The sequence below is a fragment of the Neocloeon triangulifer genome, unplaced genomic scaffold (genome assembly GCF_031216515.1).
Source record: "Neocloeon triangulifer isolate White Clay Creek 2 clone unplaced genomic scaffold, ASM3121651v1 ptg000008l, whole genome shotgun sequence".
NCBI lineage: Eukaryota > Metazoa > Arthropoda > Insecta > Ephemeroptera > Baetidae > Neocloeon > Neocloeon triangulifer.
The window spans coordinates 1,543,760-1,570,054 of NW_026775550.1; the positions used below are offsets into that span (position 1 = coordinate 1,543,760).

Consider the following 26,295-nt stretch of genomic DNA (forward strand, 5'->3'; position numbering starts at 1 on the left):
CTCCTCCCTGCGTTTGTTGGCTGCAGCCTCTGCCCTGCTGCAGAAGTCCCGCACGACCGTTTTTGCGTACCTACAATTTATTTTCCCTCCCACTTCATTACCAAAGACAAAAGACTTTTGCCCGTTCTCACAACTCAAACCCCTGCGTGCTCTCTCTCTCGCGAGAACAAAAGCTCGCATGCCGGTTTTTGAAGCTCTCCGCTTAAAAATAATTATGCATCACCAACGGTTATGCTGCTGCTTGATTGGATTTCGCACTTTTGCACATTCAGCCATTGGTTTGTTCGCGCCTCAAGAATATGTCACCGCCGATTCACGCGGCAATTAATCACCGACACACGTTCTTTCTCTCGTTTCGCGCGCGTCCGCCTCAAGATTTTTTCAATTCGTCGTTTTTTTAAACGCCTTCAAGACACATTATCCAATAATAATTTGCAAAATCGCTTCCTGCGTCTTTTAACCACCCACATTTTTTAGGGTTTTTTTATGATTTGTTCAAATTTGTTCTTTTTTTTATGATATTATTATAAATAATGCAGTTTTATTTAAGTTGTAACGATTTATTATGTTCTTCTCCGCCACGTTCACATTCAAAAAAGTAAAATTTGAAATATTTTGTAATATAATAATCTCAAAACCTAAATAAAATTAATAATTTGCAGCATCAATGTTTTCAACAGTTTTCAATTAATCGCTAATCCCTGGGGATTAAAATTTAAGATGAAACGTTAGATAGACGTCGATTCATAAATAGGCTTAAAATACTTTTTAATATATATATTTTTTCTTTATTAAAAGTGTTATCCACTGCTCCCCTGAATGTGCTGCAAAGCCACAAAAGAATGAGAAAGTATCCCGCTGGCCAGCAACAGCTGTCAAGCAGTAATTGAATTTAATGATGTGGGAGGTCAAGCACCCTTTTTCTTTGATATAATAAACTCAACAGCCAACAGGTTTAGATAGGAGATAAATTTGATCAATTCATTAATGCCCTTTCGCTAAAAATTTTGTTGTTTATGCGGTCGGTCTAGTTAAAATAATTAAGAATGGCGAAGAATGGGATTATTTTTCATCCTGGTGATATCTGAAAATTCTGAAATTATATTCATTGGTGGTGCATTGGTTTCCGAAAAAAAAATTCTGCGCAGAAAAAGTAACAGGAAAAAACTAGAAGTCATTAATCTATCAAGCCTTTTTGAGTGAAATGAGCAATTTAAATGTTACGTTTTAAAATAAATCAAAATTTATAAATAATATAATTAATATGTTTTTCGCTTCATTCTTAACATTTTAATCGACGCTCATATTTCATTAATCACTGTCTTTTGTAAATTAACGCTGAAAATAAAAAAAATTTATAAATTAGACACAAATTTTTCAAATTCAATTTAATTTTAAATTTAAGAAATTAAGTAACGTTTATTATTATAATTCTTTTTTTATTTCTCATACAAAACTGATGATTGTTTCATAGTTATTTTATATTTATTTTATACCATTAAAGCGTTTAAGCCTGACAGCGCTATAGTCGCTGGAGGTACCAATACTTGTGCAATTTAGGGTTTTAATAAGCAACTTTAGATGGCAGCACACAATAAGGCAGCAAAAAAGTTAAAGCCAACGTATAGCATTATCTGGTGTGGTACAGTGGTATATAAGGTATATTGTATTATTTAGGATGGCTCCAGCCCAAGCACTTATTATGTGACCATATTTCTACCTACGGCAATCAAAATTACAGGTTTGCACGGCACTTTCTGAATACTCTCGTTTTTCAAGTCACCCACAATGTATAATTTGCACTGCTGTGGGCTGGCAAAACTTGAATAAGAAAGTCCAGTGACCTTTATATGCGAGCAATTGTACTGGCCGGCCTGGCCATTTGATTTTTCTCAAGAACGACCAGATAATACAATTTTTTAATAAAATCACTTATTTCATAATTACTGTTTTTAATTATCACATCTTTCTTTAGAAAAAATTAAATTCTACAATTAACTTGGAATGAGTTTGGGAAATAAATTCAGAGGCATAAATTTGTTCTTAAAAATTTACCACATTTATTTTTCCACTTACAACTCATTTGCCACAATCATCTCATCAGCAAAAGAATACAGTATGATTTAATTAAAGAAACAAAATTTCGCACAAATTGGATCATTTCATCGCCTAAATATTATGAAAAGCTTGAAGAATTGCTTTTTTGCTACAACGACTGAACCAAATCCGTTTTAGGATTTACCACATTTTTTAGTGAACAATTTTATTCCTGATGAATTTATTCGTAGAAATTATTCCTGATGAATTTATTCGTAGAAATTATTGAATTAAAGTAATATAACTAAGAATTAATTTTTCTTCTAATGACTTATCTATTTACACGAAGGAATTATTTTTTCTTAACACCTTAACAATTATACATTCGTATAGTTTTGGAAATGGCAGCAATTATTATTGGATAGTTTAATAATTTGTGTGTTGTGTGTGTGTGTGTGTGTTGCGAGTGCATTATTTTCAATCGATGACAAGATTCTGGGGTATACACGTGTCTCCCCTCTGCGTATCACACTCCAGCAGGTGCAGCCTTCTGAAAAACAACAAAGGAATTTCCATTAATTAAGAAACACGTACAAAATCAACGCACACAGGATTTGAAAGTTGTTCAACCACGTACGTCTTTCCCGTTGCAAAAGCCGAGTTAGGAAAACTATTAACGAAGAGCAAGCCGACAAAAAAGTGTGAATCGGTCACTTTCTGAGATATATTTGCGTTCTCATTCTCAAGCTTTCATTTGAAAACGATTTTATGGCACCGCTCATTTTTTGTTCTTTATGTAAGACAGAACGCGTGCCAGAATTTTCCATTCATAACACACTCTAATAATTTCTGCAATTTAAGATAATCTACGATGTTGGCAACTCATTTACTTGGATGGTTTTTAGTTGCAAATAACGTTCATTTATTTATTAAAGAGACGATTGAATGCATCAAACCTACATTATAAATTAAGGCAATTTAATTTGATTGAGGAAGAAAAATGAGAGAATATGAATTTATAATCAGGCTCATTTCAAATTTTAAAAAAAAGCACAATTCAATGATTGTTTCATGCTATGAGAAGAGAAAGGAGTGAAGTATATTGAATAATTAAATTACTTTGTCACTTTTTAAAACGCCCAAATATTTATTTTGGACAAAAAGCTGAGCCTTGTTAACGAACAAAAAATCGCTTCGCAATTTGGACTTAACCTCGCATATTTTATACAATCTAAACGCATAACCCTTTGACGGGATATATTTGGCGATGACGTGTTTTGTTCTTTTGCAAGCGTATATATTTGAAAAAGGAAACGTCTGTTTCTCTTGCACTTGTGTACGATTCTACAAATAAGTACAGTTGGTACATACGACTTTATAAACCGTGGCTCAAACTTTCCATTCTTCAAACACAACCCACTATAAATTGACCTATACACAATGCAACACATCTATCTATACAATATAATATCCGCGTGCATTGTGTCAAGAAACCGAGGAGATTTTTACTTTTACTCGCGAGTAGCGGCTTTTGCGCTCCGTAGGTGTCAAAAGCGCACAATAAAATCATTCCGATAAAAAAATCTATGGAAATTAAAATGGGCAATAAAACTGTGACGAAAAGGAGCTGCTGTAAAATTATGCAAGAATGTAGCAGGAAAAAAAAACATGGCCCGTTTATATATGGTGACCTGAGCGAGATTTTATTACGCAACATCCACGCAAAGGTGTTTCTTTTTATAATGAGCGTCGGCAGAGCAGCTTTGAGTTAGTTGACCGATGGGCATTCTCATCTAATCGCTTTAGAAAGCGCCGGCACACGTTATAGAAAACCAAATGAATGAAAATTGTCCTAGTGTCAACCGCAAAAACGTTTGAATATTTCTCTTTCTAAGTAATTATTTTTATCGCGGAGCAATTAATGTCCACAGGCCGAGAGAGCTGGCGATTTTCTCACGACGAGAGCCGCGAAGTTTTGTATTTTGCTCTTTTTCACAGGGTGAAACAAAAGCCACCAAGGTGGAAAAAAATTCTGAACGCCTTGAACCTTGAAATAGCGCGGCGTAAGCACTTTTGTGGGAAAATTCCGGCGCGGCAGAGGAAATGGCAAATTTTAAAAGCTTGATAAGAAATTTAAAGAGATCCTGATGCGACAAATTGGCTTTGCAATATTAACGAAAATTTGAAAGTCGCTCTTCTCCCAATTCTTTTCAATTCCACTTCATTGTTACGCATCAGAGTCACAAAATGAGTATTATATGCGGCAATTGAGAAATCTGGTTCATAACATGACACGATTTCATATATTCCATAAAACTTCTGTTGGAAAATGAATAAATTTGTGCTTGAAACGTAACTTCATTGAGGCAAGTTCTTCGAAGGATTAAAAAACTTTATGATCATGAGCTGCGGGGTCAGCAATCCGAAGGCCTGGTGCGCTTAAAGTTCAACAAAACACGTTTGCCATCAGGAGAGCCTTGACTGGTGCACCCTGACTCGAGACATGCGCATATTTTCAGATTTCTCACCGTGCTGCGACTCGGTTCATAAATTCGATTAAAATCATAAGCGAACATAAAGGTGGAAAGCTTGTATATTTCCCGAGATAAGCAAGAACTCGCATAACAAAAGGAGGCAATTACTTTGATTACAAGATAATTTATAATTTTTTCTGTTAAATATTGGATGCTATTTTTTATAAACAAAGCAAGCGAGACGAATCAGTATTTTGCAGAAATAAATGATAAATGAGAGTGCAAAACTACTGTTCTGAATAATTTTGGCCATGATGGCCCTGAAAAGAGGCCGGGTTTCAGTCAACGGAAAGTGCTAGAAAACGTTTACATTGTAAGGCTTATTATTCCAAATTAATTAAATGCTCGTAGAAAGCTAAAAATAAATTTTTTTACGCGACAAATCAAATATTTACCAGGTTTTATTTTTTAATTTCTGTTAATCAATTTTTTTAATTCTTATAATAAAAAAATAATAAAATATTTTGGGGATTAAAAAAAAATATACTGATTTTCCAGGAGATTAAAATATTCAATCAATCAATTTGTTTAAAATGCCAAATTTGAATTAAATATATTTTTTGCATTTAATAATTTGCAAATTGATTTTATAATAATTTTATGAAAATGGAGGGATTTGAGGAATTCTCACCTGTCAACACAACCTGGAGACAGCGGCGGACGCAACGCTGAGCAAAATCGCGAGGGACGGGCTGAGCGATGGCGCCGCCGACGTCTTGGGCAGCGGGGTGGGCTTCGCGGAGCTCGTCTTGGCGGTCGTCGCTCCCGCCGGCTTGCTTGACCCTGAAGGCTTGGGTTCGGCGGACGGCTCGGGCTCGGCGCTGGGTTCGGGCTCGGGATGCGGCTCGGCGTGGGCGCCCTTGGGTTTGCCCGTGGTCGAGATCTTCATGATGTACGACTGCGGGGTGGTGGTTTGGTCCATCGCGTGTTCGGTGCCGTTGACGACGTAGGCCGGCGCCGCGACGCTCACGTTCGGGGGGTGGTCGCCCTCGTGGTGGAGGTGGATGTCGGGGAAGAGCGAGTCGCTGTGCGACGCGATCGGGCCGAGGCTGACCTCCGGCTTGTGCAGGTCCTCAGGTCGCAGGTTGACCATGGGGGGCGGCGAGGTCCACGCGGGGGTGTCACTGCTCATGTTCTTGGGGATTTCGGCGGCCAAACAGGCGGCCGCGAGGCCCACGACGAGCAAGAAACTTTTCATGGTGCTGGGCAGAGACTTGAAGGAGCGACCGCAGGTCTGGTCTGCACAACAATTATTCCCACACTGCTGCTGGCTGCCGGTGTGTGCATAAATGAAGCCGCCGCTGCCTGCTGAGAGAAGAGAAGTGGACGCGTGACGTCACGACCCTGACTAACTCAGGGCATATCATATCTGCGGCGGCCTCTTGCCAAATGGAATCAACAAACTATATAGGCTGCGACGGAATGGATATAATTTGCGTTGTGGTGATTGAAAGTAAAAACATTCAGTGTGGTTGATGGTGACGAGTTCGTTCTGCGAATTTATTTTCTGCTTACATAATATTTGTGAATTTGCTAAATTTTTAATTTAATTCTTGTCAAAATTGCAGTTTTTTATTTAAAAATCAGGTAATTCAAATATTTATTTGGTAAAAAAAGATGATCCGTTTTACTTTTTATTCCAGATCTAAAACAGATTTTTTTAATATTCTTGCAGGAATTTTTATCAGGGTCAATTATAATTAAATATTTAAGTGATTTTGCCTTCTAGATTTGTATAAGGGATGGAAAAAAATCACCTTTTATGGTACAATTTATAACTGTGGTTCTAGAATAAACCCAAATTCTTCACTTTGAGTATATCTATTATTCACTGTTTTTGTTTACCACCTATTTTGAAATAAATATTTTCTTCTAGAAGCACTCTTTTCAAAACAATAACTAATTATAATATGTTGACCCGGTAAAATTTTACCGCACAAATTTAGATGCAATTGGATGCAATTAAATAATCAACTTACCACTTTGTTTCACTTATAGCATCACAATTTTTCTACGTTATTTTAGGTAAAAAGTAGACTTGTCTAAGAAAACTATAATTTTTTCTTTTTAAAAAAGGTAAATTTATGTTATTTTCTACTATAAATAAATTTTTATATTATCATTTATTTTATTTATTTTTTCTAGCTAAGATAATTGAAAAAATAAATAAATACAGAAAACAAAAATTTAAATATTTTATTTATAAATAAAATAGCTTTTAATAATATGGTTCATATTTTAACTCTAATCAATTGATAAAGCATTTAAATAATATCTTTTTGAGGACATATCAGCATAAATTATTACTATGACTGCGAAAACAGCGGTTTTCTAAATCCTCTCTAACACAAAAGCTGACCTTTTTACATCTTTCTATCCAAATTAATTAGCCTCTCGCCATGCTCGTGTTCCGAGCTGCGGTCGAGTGGCGAATATTTTCGCTGTTGTGCCTTCCTCTCCTCTTTTCTCATCTCGCGCCGCAAGCACTCGAGGCAAAAATTTCTGCGGCACTCCCATCGCTTTCCTTAATGCCCAGCATATTGTTTGTATAGTTTTTTTACTACTTCTCCAATTTATCACTCGCTTTTCTCCTTCCAAGAAAAATTTATGCTCGGCGCGCTCAATCCGAAAATATTTTTTAAAAAAACAGAAAGAAAATCGCCAAAACCTGTTATTCTTTTTGTTTAACTGTAAAACTTTCAGCACGCGAGCTGATTGTGATTATTTTTCCAATAGTGCATTTTTGTCCACAAACCAACAATAATAATTCTTATCGGCCGTGTCTGCGTGTGTGCTTGGTCGGTTGCTGCGTACATGTAGATATTATTGAGGAAACCAAATACCGGGGAAAAATCACGTTGCTCGTAAAAAAGCACACATTATCATATGCATCAGCCTGCTGTTGGCGGCCAACAGAGGAAAAATTCCCCTGCACTGAGTGGCAAAGAAGCCAGTTGGATGATATAAGCGAAAGCATCTCGCCGCGCGCCGCCGATTCTTGTACACACATTTTAACCTTCAAGTGCCACGGGACACGAATAAATGTTTCTCTTCTTGATTGCGGATTATTATTATTATTATTATTCCGAGACGAGTTTTCCGCTCGTAAATATAAAAACGAGAGAAGAAATGAATGTCGTCGCCTCTTCTTTTTCTCCGGTAATTGCAGCGCGCCGATAACTCGTTTTCGAAAACGGCGCTGCCGAATTACGCGAAACACGGTGTATTATCTGCGCGAAATTATTTTTTCAGCCGCGATTTCTTCTCGATATACATCAAATCCTGCAGCAAGTATAAATTGCTGGCGGAATTTTATTTTATAAGCGAGCTCGCCAGTATGGTCGGAATGACCCGAAAAAACCGGTTGGGGCCCGCGCCGCGCCATGGCTTGCTGCTTTTTTGCTGCGACCAAATGGAAAACGGGAGGTGTCGAGCCCTAGGCCCTTTTGTTTTACAGCTCGCAGCCGTTACACAATAGAAAAGGAAACGAGAGCATCCATCGCGAGGAATCTTGCTCGATTCCCGATTCATGCGAAAGCTGCTGCCGCCTCATGCAAGAGGCGCAGCGAGAATGCCAGACGGGGAAAACCTACCTGCCCGGCCCAGCCACCCATTTCATTTCAAATGAGTCAGTCGGAGAAAATGCTTTTGCAAAGAGTCATAAAATTAACAAGTCTTGCATGCGAGTTTTTTTTATTAATAAAGAAATGCAAATTGAAATTAGCCGAGAAAGTGCTGGTTTAATTTAAAAAATTAAAAAGGAGCCCTGGCCAAATTATATATCCGTTCTGACGAAACCAGTATCACCACTCCAGAAAATTATTCAAATTTTAAAGATTTAAATATTGAATTTAAGTTCAGCCACCTCGAAAAAGATTTTATTTTATAAAATTTATGAATTTAGATTTAAAGAGAAGAAAAATAAAAGCAGACGTATTTACGAGCCATTTCAGTTGGGAAATGCAAAGAGCGATAGAAAACGTCGAGAAAGTTTCACATTTGACAAGTGACAAACAACCTCTCGCAGTAGGAAATCGCAAGTCGTTAGAGTTGTTAATTTTTTTTTTTTTTCCGCATAAATACAACACTCGAAGAGGACTTAAATATTCAAAACACAATTTACCTGATAAATGTAATTATTGAAAAATTGCCCGTGTTTTTTTTTTAATTTATTAAAATTTCTAAGTTTCCTTCTTACCAAAAGTTTTTTGAGCGGCCTTGCCTTCCAGTTCATTATTTTAAAACTCCCCTTATCAATTAAGAGGGACACAACGTAAAAGTATATTTTATTTACAAGACATTTTCATTTTCCGCAGTTGCGAAATGTGAAAAAGGCGATAAAGTGCGTCGAGAAAAATTTCACACTTGACAAGTGACAAAAAAATCCTGCCTCGCGCGCATTTACGATTGCTCGCAGTTGGATATCGCAAGTTGGGTGGTAGTGGATATATTTTGTTGTTGCACAAGTCCGACGTTGGAAAAAAAAGACGATAACCCAAAAAAGCGATGCGACGGAATTAAAATGTAGGCTAAGTGCGATATATATGAAGGCACACAATATCCATTATCAAATAAATGTAATGCGTGCTCGAGATATTGCCGCGCTGCTATTTTAATTATCGGGCCGACCTCGCCCTCGACATGTCGAGTGGCGTTCAATGCACATGCAGGTATCATCACTTTGAAAGCCACCATTGAATGGGCTGCGCTCGTTGACACAATGCCCGGGAATGGAAAGGTTTCATAACGGATTCGCCATTTTTCGCAGCATTCCAAATGAAAACAATTGTTGCTAAGCATTTTTTTTTAATTTGCCTTGTTCTAAAATAACTGAGCACCAAAGAGTTTTTCAATTTTCCTTTTAACAAAACATTGTATTTTTTTTTTAATAAATTTGAATTACCTTAATTAAATTTTGTGTAATTTGACTGAATTCCAATGGCTTATTGCAAGTCTATTAAATTTTGAATAAAAGGTCCGTTAATGGAAATTGAGAGGGTTGCTCGTTAAATTTTCCCTTCTCCTTTTGATTCGCGTTACGTGTTACACACAAAGAATGTTCATTACCGATAATTAAGAGGAATAAAAATGCATGAGGCGTGCGTCGAGCCTGTCGATTTAATTCGCATTTTTTGTCCGTTGCACTGAACCTGGGCGTGTGAGAAAGTCGATGGCGAAAAGGTGACGTAATGAGATGGTCTTGTTTGCCTTTGCTGCTCTGGTCTCTTGTTCAAACAATGCAATGTGTGGTGGATTCGTTACCACTGCGCTAATGCCCAAGCCAAGCATTTTTATACATACATATATGCCAAAGATGACCGCGCGACTTCGAGTGCGTGTTTCGCACCTTATGTCAGAAGGGAAAAATCTATTAGAATGTCAGGTGCATCACTTGCGTTTGCTTAATGACCGGAAAGAACTGGCCTCAATTCTAAGAAAAAGGTTGAAATAGTTTGCAGACAGAAACAAATTGAAAGAATTTACAATTTTGCTGTTTCAGCAGAAACTAGCAAATAGAAAAAAAATGTATTAAAAATATACAACGCTTCTTTTAAAATTTTAAAATTGTTCTAGCTGATTCTATATAAAAATTTTTAATAGCAATAATTTATATTTTTATTATTTGTAAGAAAAATCGTTGATACATAAAAATTGTTTTTCAATTATTTTGTAGAAATTGGAATTTGGAAATACTTGCAATGAATAAAGATAATTTTTTGAATTACTTACGTTTTGTTAAGGATTAAATAAAAATTTTTGTTTGAAAAAGAGGCTTTTTCGTTAAAATTCTAGCAACTGAGTATCTGATTATATACGAGGAAAATTTGTCTAAAAGATTAAAAATCAGTGATCGCATCGAGGAAATCCCACAAGCAACACACGCGATCGATCACTTTGTTTATGACGCACAATTCGCATTGTGTTTCGTACAGGCTGAATGCCAAAAGAGTTGTCGTTATTCTGCGGCCGTTGTCGGTGCGCCACTTGAAGTCCGTAAGTGGAATATTTAATTTTGGCTTATTGTCTCGCAAGCAGCATCACTCTCGCCGCAGCAGACTCCGGTAATAAAATTCAAGTAACAAGTTCAAGGCTTCTTGGCACCGAGAGAGCACCTTAAACACTGCAACGCATTCCTTTCCTGTCGCCAAGCGCGGGGGCAGCGAAAACAATTGAGGCACTTTTCCTGCTTCTCTGAATCAAATCAATTAATCCACTCTCATTTTTTCATTTTATAACAAAGTTCTTCACTTTTTCTGGATTTAAGTTTTAAGTAATTCAGGGTGAATAAACGCAGAGCTGGCGTAGTTTGTGTATACGCAAGTGAGCTGGATGCAAAATTACGAAGGTGGAAAGAGGGCGGACAGAAAGAAATCGCCTCTGCTGCCTCTCGCAGAGCATGAAATATGGTCGGCTCGGTGCAAATGTTTATGCGCAAGGTTCAAAAAGTTGCTCACGATATAAGACAAGGCTATAAGGTTGACGACAAACTCCTTCAGCTCATTTCGTGCAGCTGCAAAGCTCGTGTTTTTTTTTAAAGTGCAATAAATTATTTTACTAGAAGGTATTTAATTTATGAATTAACCTCAATGCTTTTTAAGCGGCAATTTTTTTCTTAATCTAAAACATATCACTGATATATAGTAAATTAATTTAAAGTATTAGAAAAGTTTCCAATAGAACAAATAATATTATTTACTTTAGAAACCACCGACTGCGCAGTTTGAAAAACAAGGAAAACTGATAATCGCGTCCGCAACAACTGTTAATTAGTGAAATTTTCAGCGGAGAAATGCAAGTGAAAAGCAACAAATGTCGGGAAACGAATAATCCCTGATGCTGGGATTGCTTATTTAATTCATAATTATTTTGGTTGGGGTAAATAGAATTAATAGACACAATTTTTACTTACTTTCAAAGGTTTGATGTAATTATTTGGCCTTATTCTTTGCACATATTACAAAACGCAACTGTGTCACTTGGCTACTCATAAACGACTCTTCCTATCAATGTTGCTGCTCTGTCACCTGATGCCCTGTCTGTCTCTCAGCTGCGGCCACGAATGGTGCAGCAAGCACCATCAGTGGTCGCTCGAGGAAGTGCCGGTTTTACCCCGACACCTCCCCGGCTGAGAGGAGACAAGATCATCGGTGACATGAGGACAACAATTTAATTTTTCAAAGATACACATTTTCAATAGAACACATAAATTGAAAGATACATTTTCAATTGAGCACAACTTAAAATTAAAGATACATTTTTCAATTGAGCACTGGAGGGTATTTGTGTCGAATTAATTTGAGAAGTTAATTTTAGTTGTACAATTTAATTGGTTTGTGAAATTAAAATTTTAATTGTCGAATTCTTGGGGTGCGTTGCGCAAGAAATAGGAGTTGTTTCTCAGCAGTTTTCTCTACTTCCGCTGCTACCCAGGGCAGGCATTGCTTAAATGGGGTGGACAAGGTCCCATAGCAAACTGGCTTTTCCCCCCCGGGACAACAGAAGCAGATATACCTACGAGTTGGAGATGCATTTTTTTTTTTTTTGTAGTGGAGGGATGAAATGTGGTTTTTTAGAACCAAAATTGAGAAGGACTGAACTCCAATTTTTTGCGCAAAGCAATGATTTGAGCGAGTTGAAAATAAATTTGTGTCATGCATTTGTTTGTGTTGTGTTACATTTTAATTTTTTGATGTGCCGAAAGTACAGTTTGTTCGTGAATTTTGATTGATGGTTTTGTGTTTTATTGTGTATTGTGTGATTGGTTTAATCTTAAAATATAATGTGTCTAAATCTAAAAAAGGGATTTAAAGTGCTCATAACCCTCAGACATTAAGACGTTTAATTTAGGGGGAGCTCAGAGGGAGCCGTGGGCGCATAAGGCGCTATTGAGGCTGAAAGTTAGATTTTTTTTTTAAATGCACGCCAGTGCGGTATTGCGTGCGGACGTCTCTGTCGAAGGGTCACAGTCATACAACGTCAGTGGCAATTGGCAAAATTCTGTAATGAAAATTCGATTAGCAACAACGTAATTTTTTCTTGGGGAAATTTTGGATAAGGAAGAAAGATTATTTTGAAACCTAAATGTTCTACTCCCGGGACTATAATGGTAACTGCGGAGAACATCAGTTAAAAGTTTGTTATTGTTGTTTGTTTTTTTCTAAATCATTTGATTGCATGGAGTTTTTGTGTTTTGTGTTCCTTTCATTTTTTGGTACTAGGATTGATTTTGTTACTGATTTTTATTATTGAAAATTGACTGATTAATTCTCAGGCAGCAATAAAATTCCCACTATTCTAATTGGAAATAAATTCAGCATTTATTTTCTTCTTGCATTCTTGTGAGGAGAAGGTGGTGGTCGATCAGTGGCACAAAACGGCCACGGCAAGCGCGCATCGGAGGCGCTGGAAGCTTGAGTGGAGCAGGAATCATTTTTCAGTTTGTCATTCATTAGGATCGCGGTTGTTGTTTGTTGTGAAATTGGAAGTGCACTTGTCGCAAGTAAACGTGGAGATGGCTTATCGGTGGCCGTAGACGCGTAAGAGTCATTTTTATTGCTGAGGTCAATGAGATGTGCACTTGGAGTCAAAATTTTGGGGGTGTTTTTGGCGGAGGGGGGAGGCCTATCGGTCGCCTCAAAGAAGCGCGGTATTGTGCGCTGCGGAGTTTCATTTGTGAGAGGATCATTCAGGTGGTCAAATTTTGGTATGGAAGTTGGGGAAATGTTGATAGGAGGTGAAACACAATTTAGGGCTGTATTGGCTGGAGATACATGGCAATTTTCAGCTGCCAGGGGTCCAGATTGATGCCCAAAAATTGATCGATTGATTTTTGGTGATTTAGGGTATTGGTATTGGGTGGTTGCGTTCGGATGGTCAACCGTACGGCGAGGAGTTTGTGGCGGAGATACCAGACAATTTTGGCCAATTTGAGGTGTCTGGGGTCCGGATTTTAAACTCGTCGCAGCGGGGTTTACAGCATCATCGGCAAGGAGAGGGGCTGGAGAAGGGGATGGGGATAGGTAGAGGAGTTTTTTACCCACAGAATCGTCAGGGGTAAGAAAAGAGGGTGTGACGGGTTGAGTTGACGTCATGATCGGAGAGGGTTGCTGATTTGGGAGGTCTGTCGTTGGGGGTTGATCGGCAGACCTCCTTATCAGTTTTCCAACATCGCGTGCAGCTTTTTATTTTCGTCTTGCATTGCTGCAAATTTTTGAGAAAAACAGTGCACTTCAGTGTGGCCGAATTTGGCGCAGAAGGCGTAAAGCTGAAAGTTTTGGCTGTTCTGGACCTGGAGCAAATTTTGGAGACTTGTCACTTGTTGAGTTAAAGTGGAAAGTTGAGCCGAAAATTCATTCGTCTGAGTTTCTGATTTTTGTGACGAATTTAAAGAAGTGTCATCCAGAGCTACTGAAGAGAGCTGCGCGTTGTGGGAGCAACGGGCTCGCTTTTTCTCGACGGGGTCGGGTTCCAGCGGCTCGCACGGCTCGTCTTGAAAGTGAACCTTTTTCTTGTTGGGATTTCCGAATGTGGCATTAGCCAATTGATTTAAGCCATGAATAGTTGTGGTTCGGTCAAGCAATTCGGTAATTGTTTTTGGGAGTGGAGCGCCCAGTTGGCGGAGGAGACTTGGTTGCAAATTGTGAATTATTCGCAAGACCAAGGCAGATTCGGGGAAATTCGGGTCAATTTTCTGAGCGTAGCGGACCATGTCATGGATGTAAAATTCCGGGCGTTCGTCTGGCTGATGTTTGCGGTTCGACAGGTAGTGCTCTGCGTGCAATTTTGAAGTGAGTGAAAAACGCGCAATGAAATCGGCGTAAATTTCGTCTAAAGTTTTGTTTGCATTGGCAGGGTTGGCCAAATGGAAATCAGCCCAATCGCCAGCATCGTCACGAAGGGTGAACAGGAAATACGCAAGAGCTTTACGGTCGGACCACTCAGCTATGTTTCGGCATTTTTTGAACATACTGACATGACCGCGAGCATTTTCATGTGGAGTGCCATGGAAATTATCGGGGAGCAGGGGTATCGTTGTCTTATTCGGTGGCATTGTGCAGCAGAAAAACCGTTGCAAGTACGGCTCACATTGCACATGCAAACAGGGGCGTCAAATGACCGACGCTTGGGCGTCTGGCTGATGGGCTAAATGGGACTATTCGGCGGATGATGGGGTTTCACGCGCGTCGCGGGGTGAACGGATAAAATGCATCCGATCAGCGGGGTTGTGGGGGATAAAAAAATCTACAGCATGGGTCACGGGGGATGAAGATAACTACATCATGGGTCGGGGGGGTGGGCTGTTAGTTGGGCGCCATTTGTCGGGAAACGAATAATCCCTGATGCTGGGATTGCTTATTTAATTCATAATTATTTTGGTTGGGGTAAATAGAATTAATAGACACAATTTTTACTTACTTTCAAAGGTTTGATGTAATTATTTGGCCTTATTCTTTGCACATATTACAAAACGCAACTGTGTCACTTGGCTACTCATAAACGACTCTTCCTATCAATGTTGCTGCTCTGTCACCTGATGCCCTGTCTGTCTCTCAGCTGCGGCCACGAATGGTGCAGCAAGCACCATCAGTGGTCGCTCGAGGAAGTGCCGGTTTTACCCCGACACAAAAAAGTAACCCACTGAGAAATGCACACATGTGCGATGTGCTGTTTATTGTGCATGTGGTGCTGCCGTCCGAAATTCAATTGAGTGCAAAAATGTAGGTAACCTAAAGCGGGTCGAGCGTTTGTTATAATTATATCACTTAATGACTGGACTATAACAATAAGAAAGCACCATTCTCCTAACCAATCTTTCCGAAACAATATAATCGGCAAATAATTGGCGTCGTAAAAATGCACTAAGAAATTGAGCTTTCAATTTATATTACCTCTGCGGTAATGTTTGATGTTTAGGATGTTCTTCAAGTAAATTTTCTCTATTCTCAATAAACTTTTTACCTTGAATTTTTATCAAAATTGGAGAAAAAATTTCAAATGAAACTAATTAATTATTTAATTTTTGTAACGTATATGGTAAAATTTTAATACTAAAATTCAGATCAATACAATATTCACCATCTAAAAATGCATGATTGTTTGGCATTACTTTATATTTTTGCAGATTGACTCTGATTTTTTTTTTTACAATTCTAAGTTGATTTTTGTATTCCTTGTACGCCCCCCAACGGCTAGCTGGTGCTCAGCACTTTGCAAAAGTTGCTTGAGCTGTTCCCGATGAGGCTCCAAATGAGTTCCAAACCATTCATCGATTGTCATGGCAGTGAAAATATTTTCGAGTGCAGGTTTAAGGTAGCTCTCGAGAGCTGCAATTTCGTCCAACAGCCTGCAATAAAAGCTGGCTTAGAATTATTTTTCAAGGGTTTAAAACACAAAGAATTGACATGAAAAGCAGACGACACTCACATTGGTATTGAGTTGGTTAGAAGAATTGTATGCGCAGGGTTTGTAAAGTTCTGTTTAGCTAAGTAAGGAGAAAGCCACGATACAACCCTGTCAAGCAAAAAACACGATTAAAGTATTCTTACTGTTTTGCTTTTCTTCGAAGTCCCAAAATACGTTTCGGATTGGTAAAGTTTATTTTCAAAAAATACTGGTGTAACCAGGTTTGCGCTCTAAATATTTTGTTGTTGATAAAAAAATAATGAGGGTATGATAATGGAAAATAGTGGTTTTGTACTCACGTATCCCCATCAGTCACTGATTTGATCTTTGCCTGCAGGTGAACAAACCATTCGATGCCATGTCTCACCTCCCAGCCAGGAAAGTTTGACGCAGGCAATTTATTGGCAGCCCTTTATAATCTCAAATTAAAATTGATGTTTAACTTTTTTTATTAAACATACTGAGGTGGGTATGGATTTAAAGGGATCAATTGTCCGTCAACATATCCTAAGTTTTTGGAGATGTTCCTGTGCATTTCGTACGTGAATAATCGAGCCTGCCACTGAGCCAAACACAGAGCTAAGCTTGGTAACCCGGCTGGCAAAAGCTCACACATCACAGCGTAGTGGTCAAATCTGTCAGAATATAATATTTTAAGATTTAATAAATTTAAAATCAAGATTTTTTCTACCTTGACCAACCAGTCAGGGCAATGCCTTGGATTTTCGGAAGAGTTCCTCTATCATGCTGTATTTGCAGTTCTTGAAGCCACCGCTCCTGACAGTCGAGGTGCATCGAAATCATTGGCAACTGAACATTTGGGCCTGTAGCTCCTTTAAATGCAGTAGCCACCCAAATTCCGTCAAAGACTTTCGTGTACATAGGCCAAAGATCTGAAAAAAATATGAATTATAAGCTTTTTCAATTGTGAGTGAATTTATATTAGCAAACCTCTTGAAAGTTGGAATGTTTTCGAGTTTCGATAATGCCACACCATAGGTTGCACCAATTTTCCAATCTCGTACTCTTTAAGTTAAAATTTTTTAATTTTTTTGTATTCAAAAAAGATTTTACAATCATTCCTACCAATGAGCAAAAGAGGATCTATGTGACGAAGCATGTCGTCCCACATTAAGAGATCTATGTACGGGTATTTCTCTTTCATCCACCTCAGAACTTTGGTAACATGGTCGAGAAAAAGCTTTTCTTTCGCACTTTCTCCCAAAGTGGCCATTCGTGATCGGCAAGCATTGCACACTCCCATGTGCCAAACCTGTTGATTTATTTTTTAATAAAAATGTACAAAGTAAAATGCACTTTGTACCTCATCTGCACCAATGTGCAACATCTTTATATCAGGATGCATTTTGACCACTTGCTCTAACATTGCCTGAACCAAAGGTAAGCTCTCTGGATTGGAAGGGCACATTGAGCCGGGAAAGTGCTCAACTTCTCGGAGACTCCAAAACTTATCATGTTTAAGTACAAACTGCAATTTTTGTTTTAAGAGCGATAAAATTTATCTAAAAATTAACACACCTCCAAGTGCCCAAACGTCTGCACTAATGGTATAACATCCAGTCCCTGTTCTTCAGCCAGTCCTAAAATCTCAGTCACTTGGGCTTTCGAATAAATTCCTGGGGAATCCGGTCCGGAGGAGCCGATGGCCTGCAGATATTCTCCATCGTACGGGAAAGTGTCCTCCCACTCAATAAGCAAACCAGTTGCTCCCCATTCTTTAAGAAGTGGAAACAACTAAAAGGAAATTAATTATTTTTAAATTAACACAGAAAGCGTTCACATTAAAAATTATACCTGTTTCAAGTAGGGAAGCTTCGGCGGTGCTCCTTTCAGATCCAAATGAACCAATCTGGTGCATAAGAATTGGATTTAATTTTTTTTTAGTCACATAACCAGGACAAAACATACCTTTGAGGCCCAAGTTCAAGCAGTTCCATTTTCCCGTGATCTTTTTCCACGTGATGCTGTCTTAGAGCTGCAACCCTATTACTTCCATGGTGAATTGCAATTTGAGCTTTTCCTGGCGATGCCTTCCAGCTAGAAAAACAGGATCATGTACTCTAGCTAGGATAAATTAATTTTGTTTTACAAGATAACAAGTGCAAAAGTAACAGTGATGGTGATCAGGAAAGCGAGGAAAAAACCGCAAGAGTTTCTCCTCGGCAACACAAGTCTGTGCCATGAGAGTCGCATTATAAGTTATATGGCAGAGATTTTTCAAGAGACTTTGTCCAAGGTTTGTTGTGAGAAAACCATATATAAAATTTAATCTTACGTAAATATTTGGAGTTGCGATTAAGCGGCGCATAAAGTTTGTGAATACAAAAGTGGCATTATTTCATCCACACATACATACATACTCGTGGTGCGCGTTGGTTGGGGATAAATAAAATAAAATTTTGCATGTCTCCTTTGCACAAATTTGTTTAAAGAGCAGACATTTTTTGACATAAATTTGTTTGAAAAAATGACATTAAGCTTTTGATAAAAATTATTCATATTTTTGCATTTTATAACCATTTTTTTTAACCTAAATAACAACTGTTTTTTTTTTTAATTTACCGTTTTTTTTTTTTAAATATCAATTTAGTATGAACCTCTGTTCGCACTTCAACAAAAAACTTCAAAATCAAAAAGACAAAATTTATTGTAGTGAGCTTTACATTATATACCTGTTTTAAAAAGCACGACACAAGGTAATAATGCAATCTGTAAAATGTTTCATTTCTCGCTTCTCACTGCATTCGCTAATTTAATAATTTCTAATTTCAGTAATTTCACTCACAATCAGATCCAGTCCCTTCAAATTTAAAGTGCCCGCCGCCCGGTCGGAAATCAAAACAAAAGGTTTCTACCAACATGATAATTTTCAGAAATGGATTTTTTGGAAAGGAATCTAATACATATTATTAAAAGTCTAAGTTAAATATAAACTAAAAAGATAAATTTTAGGAAAAATTTTATTTAACTTCCCGATGTGTACATAAAATAGTCATAAATAATGATTGCATAAAACCAATATGTTGGCACTTTTTATATGCGCTGCAGTCGTTTTTTCGGCCGGCATTCGGAAGCGCTCGGGAATTCAACTCGGAACCAAGCCTCGGCTTCGGCTCGGAAGGTCGGAAGACGACGAGCAACAACAAAGAGGATCCATGGCGACCTCACAGTTGTTGTTCATTGTTGCTTAGTTTTTAAATATTTTAATCCTCTTCGACTGGACATCTTGTCAACGGGCGTTGAATTTTTAAATATCGGATAGAATAAGAGCTTAAAATTAGTTAACTTGCGCTTCCGAAGGTCCTCAAGAGCTTGAAATTCCGTCGTGCCCTTTGCGCCGACAAAGCCGCTCTGCATTTCCGACTTTGACGCCGAAGGCATAGGTACTAATTTTTAACTGTATTTTGTGAATTTCCGTTGATAATCTGTTGCGGCCAAAGGTTTCTCTCTTGTATTTTGCATAATTCTTTCAAAAAGGGCGTTTAAAAATTAATTCGTTTGAGTTAAAACTTTTGTTAAGGATTTGGGTTAGTTCGTGCGATTTTTGAATTCCTCAACGTTCGTCGCCAGTGCTTTGACTGTTTTGTTCCTTCCGCTATCATTTGGTGTCTTTTCGGGATTTTTCACACATTTCAAGCAAGATTATTCCGGCCTCTACAATTTTCTGTGTTTTATTATGTAATTTTGCCTCAGCAAACGTCACGTTCGTTGCAGAATGCTTCTCTTTTCAATCATTATCCATCAGGATAACAATAATTTAATTACAGCAACCAAGGTCAGGTCAACGTGAACCCTGCTATGGCTATAATATTTCCATTATTTCCGGCCGACCACCGCACTGAGCTCTCCCCCTCTTCCAGAATTCTTTTCACAATTTAATTTCACGATAATTTTGAAAAATTTGTATTCAATTAAAAAAAAGTGATTATTAGCTGAGTTTCTAATTCCATAATTACAATTAAAGCAAACACACTATGTATTGTAAAAATTCATTCTACTTATTGTAATTAGAGGTTTAAACCTAATTATGGAATTTTTTCTTATTTAAATTAAATTAATTCTTGGTAAATCATATGCAGTTATTAAAAACAACAAGAATTCAATTTTCATTACATCTTTTGATAGTTAAAGTGTCAGCGGATTAAAAAAAAACTAGAGAAATCATTGCATTTAGTTAGGTTTGTGTTGAGGATGGTCAGGGTTTTCATTTTTCAAGAGACTAAAAAAATTATAAGGTTAATCCAAACAGGCCTAGCCCATTTTTGATAACCATTGTTAGAGTGTACTGTAGTGGACAGGCCTTGGAATAATTTTTTACTGCCGAAAATTGATTTGAATGGGGCTATTTTTTGTGTGTTTTGTCTGTAGTTTTGTAAATCGTGTATAACACGTGTCCTGTGGTTCTTCAGGTGGTGGAAGATGGAGGAGGAAATGGAAATTAACAATAACGATCTGAACAACAACACAGATTTCGAAGAAGACGCGCTGGCCGCTGATCAGATGGCGGACCTGGCAGAAATGAATGCGCACGACATCATGGAAAATACACAGAGAAATCTGCTGAGAGACGCGGGCATTGTGCGGCAAAGGATCGGTTACCAGGTGTCCATAGAGCAAGTCTATCACCATCTGGAAGTTGCCATGGACCACGAAAACAGAATTGATGTAAACAAAATTGAGGATAAAAAAAATTAATCCCTTCTTATTTTTATAAATTCGTCTTTCAAATTAAATTTTTTGGCTAGTTGGTGGTTGAGGATCTGTTGGAGCGCATCAACAATGGCGAATTTGGAGAAGTCAGGCCCACGACTTCAAGAGAAGATGCGACTGAGCCAGCAGCTGAAAATACCATCGACAACGAAAACTCGATTGAACCAAGTGAGTCTCTAGCATATGTCGCAGAAGACGATAGTGAGATGGACGATGATGAAGACTCGAGGCCGCGCTCGAACAAGAGGAAAGTTGTTGAAGCTCGGAAGGAGCAAGCTGCGGCCAGCGACGATTCCAGAGAGGTTGAGTCAATCCTCGATGGACAGCTGGAGCAAATAGGTGGTGCGGCTGAGCAGGAGGAGATGCCTGCAAATTTCAATGCCAAAATGGAGCTTGACCTGGAGAATCTGGCATCCTTGTTTCCGAATCGACCTCTTGATGAAATGAGGGACATGTACTTGTCTATTTTCCAAATTGAGAAGGACAACACTGTCAATATGCTTGCACAGCAACTGTATGATGCCGAGGACTTAGCATCGCCTCCTAAACGACCTCGAATCGATCAGAAGTATGAGTTTGGATTATTATAATAAATTTACAGAAGTTTTTATTATGGCGTGGTTTTCTTTGTTGCAGTGTGCAAGATAGGGCAGGACCAAGTGGCCTTGCGCCTGCCAAATTGATGCTGTTGGACGAGATCTGCCACATTTTACCTGACATTGCTAGGCAGGATTTGGAACTGAAGTGTGTGGAATATGACTGGAATGAAAATTTGATCGGCACTTTTGTCGCTCAACAACTTCAAATCAGGTGAGAATTAAAAAATCAAAAGTGTACAAAAAACTTTTTCTCTCTTTTTAAAATCCGAAATCCAATTTAAATTTATATTTTCTCAAGAACTGGAATTGCTGATGCCGATGCTGGAGCTCAGGATTTTCGTCCCCAGTCGCCGCAGCCAGGCCCAAGTAATGAGCAAGAAGATGGCGATGTGACAGAAGAGCCAGTCGATCCGCCGGAAGTGACTGAAAGAGTTGCTCAGCTTATTGGAATGTTTCCGAATACAGATCCAGAATTTCTGAGACACAAGGTTTTGGAAACATTAGAACAACCAGAAGAGTACAGTGCTTTCGTCAATGCTGCCATTGAGGGCCAAAGTATGCCCACACGCAAAGAGTTTGAAGAGCGCAAGAAGAAGGAAGAGGATTTTAAAAAATATACCCAACGAATGTCTGTTGAGGAATTTTTAAAGCACTTTCCAAACCCACAAGAACATTTCGAGGCAAAGACTGTTGGTCAGAATGATGAGCTGTACAAAGAGCTGTGTCAATCCTTCCTGAGCAGCCATTTCTCCAGAATCTCGAAGAAAAAAATCTTGCAAATCTTCCATCTTTCGTACAACCTGACCAAAGCATTTGATGCCCTTCAGAGAGAGCCAAATCAAATGTAAGGAATTGAGCTAGTTTTTAACCTCTAGCCTTAATTGATTTATATTTTATAGCAAAAACAGGAGAAGCAGATATCAAGAAGCACCAACACAAACTCAGCACCTGCATTTTCTCCAGGAAGTTACATACTTGAAGATGAAGGAGGACATTAAGAGATACTATAAAAACAAAGAAGAGGAGAGAAAGAGAGCCATTGAGCGAGCAAGAGCGAAAAATGAGCTTGTGGAGTGTCCTGTCTGCTGCGAAGACGAATGCTTGTTTGAAGACATGACTGCTTGTGCTGATGGCCACCTGTTCTGCAAAAATTGCATCAAACAGTGCGTATACCTGGCTTTTCTCGCTCAAATATTAATTATCTTTGAATGCTTATAGGTATGCAGAAACAGCTATTGGAGACAACAAGACTCAGTTTCCGTGCATTGAAGGAAACTGTGCCAGTTCATTCCCTCTGCAAACTCTGAAGACTGTTCTTGATGCCAAAGCTTTTACTTGTCTTCTAAGAAGGATGCAGTCGGAAGAAATCAGAGCTGCCAACATTCAGGACCTCGAATCATGTCCTTTCTGTGATTACAGCTACATTCCTGATGAAAACAACGCACTGTTTGAATGCCAAGCAGATACATGCAAGAAGGTCTCATGCCGGTAAGACCCATCAATTGTGTATTTAAATTTGAAATCTAATCTTATTTTGTAATTTAGTAAATGCAAGGAATTGAACCACTTGCCACTTCGTTGCGAAGAGGTTGAGAAAGATGCTGAATCTCGGCTTCGGAAGGAAATTGAAGAGCGCATGACTAATGTCTTGATAAGGTATTTCTTGTTACTACCTATTTTAAACTCAACTTTGATAATTGTAACTTTTGCAGGGAGTGTTACAAATGCCAGAACAAATTCATCAAGTCTGACGGCTGCAATAAGATGACTTGCAGCAGATGTGGTTCCAAGATGTGCTACCTTTGCCGCCAGCCCATCCGGGACTACGATCATTTCTACCAAGGTCCACAAGGAGGACCAAATCCCAATGGGTCTTGCCCCCTCTACTCCAACAATGATGAGCTACACGTACGCCAAGTTATAGAAGAGGGCGAAAAAGCCAAGAAGGAAGCTGAGGCCAAAGGCTTGACTTTGAAGCACGACCCAACCAAGATCAAGCCCAAAGAAACTGGTGGCGGTTTACCACATCATGGGCACATGCCCATCAATTTCCTGGGACAAGTGCAGGTAGCTAACATTGCTTTGCCTCCTCACCAACACCAGTTTGCAGTGCCAGCTTTTGCGCCAATTGCACAGTTACAGAACTATCTTTGGGGCCAGCATATGCACATAGCTCACGTAAATTTAGCTCCAGGAAATGTTATGAATCAGTTACCTCCTCAGGTGGCTGCGGCTATACCCCCTGCTCAAATGGCTGCAGTCAGGCCCCCTGCTCCCCCTGCTCGTGGGGCCAGGCCTCCGGTTAGAAGGCGGGCACGTAGATAGGCAGCAAGTTGTCAGATTTAAACAAAATCAAGTGCCAAAACGCTCTAACTTTATAACACAATAAATCAAAATCCAACTTGTTCCTATGAATAATTCCTACTGATGCATGAACTAATAAAGAACGACATTCTAATTTTCTTAGTTATTTTTGTTTTGCTTTATTTCACCTTTTTAATGCTAGCTTGCTGGAAAAAGAACAGAATAGGCCAGGTTGTTTGTTATTTTTCTCATTGCATTACTGGTTAGGGTCAGTGATGTCAAATTGATTTAGAAGTTGAAATGGGAAAATTTGCTTTTTCTCAAGAGAGAAATTTAGTTGGGATGCAGAAATTGAAAAATTGAATTTTGCTTTGTCATTTTTCTTCATATTTTTATTAATTGTTAAAAATAATTACACAAAGAAAAGGTTTAAAATTGTTTTAAGAGGTTAAAAATATTTAGGTGTCTATACATCATATGTGCCTTGTTGACCTGTGAAAGAAAATAAACCCATTTAAATTTGCAGGATGAAGTGCTAAGGCGCTTAGCAAACATCCACTGGCAGCAACATCAGATACACCAACCACAACCAGAGATTGCTGAACTAGGAATGGATCAGCTCAATGACTATGTCATGAGAATGTGGGGCCCAGATAATGCTCCAGGTGCCGCCGCTCAACCACCAGCTAATGCTAATTTACCCAGGGCCGATAACGCTCCTGTTGCTGTTGCTCCTCCAGCAGCACAACAAGCTGCGCCCGAACCAGCACCACCAGCACACGTCAATCCTCCTCCTGCCGCTCCTCAAGCATGGGTTGGCCAAGGCCAAAGACGCTATAACGTTTTGGTTGGACGTCTACAGGTGCTGAACGGAGCTGTGCAGTTCTTGGCCGGACAACACCAAAACCAAGATCAGCAGCGCAATGCTCTCAACAGACTCCGAAGACTGATAGAACTGACAGAAAACGAGCTGAGGAACGTCAACGGCGGCAATCCTCCAGCAAATGTGCAGAACGCTGTGCAGTTCAACACTCCCTATGAAGTGTACAATGCCCTAGCCAACCAACAACGCGCGATCCGAGAAGAAATGATCAGACGCCAAATTGTGCGCCGACTGGTTCAAGTCCGGCAAGATCGGCGCATTGGGCAGGAACGACGCGCGAACGTCGCTCCCCCGCATCAGGCTGGTTTGCGTATCTACTTTGATCCTGCCGATAGAGCTGGAGGCTACCAGGTGCAAGGCTTGAATATGCAGTTCCCTGGGATGGGAAATCCCAACTGGCGCATATTCCGAGCTGCGCCTCAGAATGCTCCTCAACCTCCTCCTCCTCAAATGCACGTGCCTTTAGCCAACGAAGCATTCCGACCTCTGCGGAGAATCAACCACCAGGACGGAACGTTTTCGTATCGGGTTGAGGTGGAGGTTCGAAATCCAACTGCAGTCCGAGCCCAAAACCAGCAACAGCAGGCTGCAGCCAACAACGCACCGAGGCAAGTGCGACACAACCTCTTCCCAGAGCAACCAGTGGAGCCTCCAGCACCAGCTCCACCAGTGCCTCAGACACCAGCCCAACGAGCTGGCGCGTTTTTTGCCACTCTTCCTTTCCGGGAGACTCCTCGTCTTACCACTGACGCTGCTCGGAGGTTGCCACCCTTGGACAGGGCGAGGTACTCGATTGAGAGGTGCCACCGTGCTATGGACATGCTGGAAAACAGTCGTTTACTCAACCCCATGGGCGAACCAGGCAACATCGAGATAAGCAACTTCAAGAAGATGTACACAATTATCAAAAAGTTGAAAGAGGAAGCCAAAGACTCGGCCGAACTGGAGGAGCACATGCTCTTTTTGAACAACAGGTTCAACGCGTTGATTGAAAACCACAAAGGCTTCAAGGCACTAAAGAAGGAGATCAAGCAGCAGAGGAAAAATGAAAAGTCTGCGAAAAGGTCTGAAGCAGCAGGAACCTCTGCGGAAGGGGATCAATCCGGAGCAGGCCCGTCGACAAGGCCCAATAATGACGATCAGGACGGTGGAGGAAACAACTCCCCAGATAGTGACGATTATGTTAATAACTTTCAATTTGATGACTAGAATAACGGTTAAATATGGTGTTCAATGTTTAGGAAAGCTTGCTATTAATGCTTTCTGTGATTTAAATTTATATATACTCCGTATTGTTGTGGTTTCACATATTCTAACTTTACTACTATTTGCAGATCATGATTATGCAACGTTGGAAGCAAATATTTTACTTCATTGAAGGCGTTGTGTTTATTGAATTGGATGATGCGTAGTCTTTTTTATATATAAATATCATCAAATTAATCTTTTGATTCCATTATGTTAATTGACTGCATTTATTTAATATTTTGTGAGGTGCCTGTTGTTCCGTCGAAATTGGACATTAAATCATCCTTTGTGCAGGCACCATTTTCTACTCTATGCTATTTGTATGATAATGCGCCACAAATATAATTTGGCACTATGCATTTGTAATCTATCCATATTGAAATAGGTTAAGCTAGTTGTCTTGACTAAATTTATATTAATGGAAGAAAGCTTTTGATCAAAACGTGTTGATTTGTACCTAAATGACGTATATAAAATAAATTGAAAATTCGCAACTCGGTATAAAATAGCATTTTTCCTTGAGTTTTCTCATTATCAATTATATCAACTTTTGTAG

General features: G+C 39.1%; 4 protein-coding genes across 8 annotated transcripts in view; 1 reads left to right on the top strand and 3 right to left on the bottom strand.

The window, feature by feature from the left end:
• The window catches only part of LOC132194946 (protein winged eye-like), a 132,935-nt gene extending 121,362 nt beyond the window's left edge, over positions 1-11,573 (bottom strand). The window contains exon 1 of the mRNA XM_059616555.1: positions 11,482-11,573. The gene's annotated coding sequence lies outside the window, so the exon portion shown is untranslated. The remainder of the gene's footprint in view (positions 1-11,481) is intronic.
• LOC132194835 (uncharacterized protein SPEM3-like) lies at positions 2,037-5,874 on the bottom strand. Its single transcript, XM_059616385.1, has 2 exons — positions 5,203-5,874; positions 2,037-2,587 (listed from the first exon to the last, which is right to left on the bottom strand). The coding sequence occupies exon 1, from the start codon at positions 5,767-5,769 to the stop codon at positions 5,206-5,208; it is 564 nt and encodes a 187-aa protein (XP_059472368.1). The 5' UTR covers positions 5,770-5,874; the 3' UTR covers positions 2,037-2,587; positions 5,203-5,205.
• LOC132194949 (hexosaminidase D-like) lies at positions 8,622-18,815 on the bottom strand. 4 transcript variants are annotated; one of them, XM_059616561.1, is made up of 12 exons: positions 18,781-18,815; positions 17,904-18,032; positions 17,790-17,844; positions 17,514-17,729; positions 17,299-17,463; positions 17,061-17,247; positions 16,926-17,000; positions 16,666-16,867; positions 16,436-16,609; positions 16,274-16,384; positions 15,996-16,082; positions 8,622-15,915 (listed from the first exon to the last, which is right to left on the bottom strand). In XM_059616561.1, exons 2-12 carry the CDS (start codon positions 17,930-17,932, stop codon positions 15,714-15,716), a joined length of 1,503 nt encoding a protein of 500 aa, XP_059472544.1. In that variant the 5' UTR covers positions 17,933-18,032; positions 18,781-18,815; the 3' UTR covers positions 8,622-15,713. The 4 variants fall into 4 exon arrangements, with proteins under 4 accessions (XP_059472544.1, XP_059472543.1, XP_059472541.1 ...); XM_059616560.1 differs by having other exon boundaries at positions 18,668-18,795; XM_059616558.1 differs by lacking the exon at positions 18,781-18,815 and adding an exon at positions 18,085-18,225.
• A 252-nt stretch (positions 18,816-19,067) lies between these two features.
• On the top strand, positions 19,068-26,238 carry LOC132194979 (uncharacterized). Of its 2 annotated transcripts, none has more exons than XM_059616627.1 (10): positions 19,068-19,378; positions 20,405-20,660; positions 20,741-21,273; positions 21,342-21,515; positions 21,603-22,148; positions 22,204-22,467; positions 22,523-22,792; positions 22,850-22,960; positions 23,017-23,371; positions 24,135-26,238. In XM_059616627.1, exons 2-10 carry the CDS (start codon positions 20,415-20,417, stop codon positions 25,698-25,700), a joined length of 4,065 nt encoding a protein of 1,354 aa, XP_059472610.1. In that variant the 5' UTR covers positions 19,068-19,378; positions 20,405-20,414; the 3' UTR covers positions 25,701-26,238. The 2 variants fall into 2 exon arrangements, with proteins under 2 accessions (XP_059472610.1, XP_059472611.1); XM_059616628.1 differs by having other exon boundaries at positions 20,464-20,660.
• The last annotated feature ends 57 nt before the right edge of the window (positions 26,239-26,295 follow it).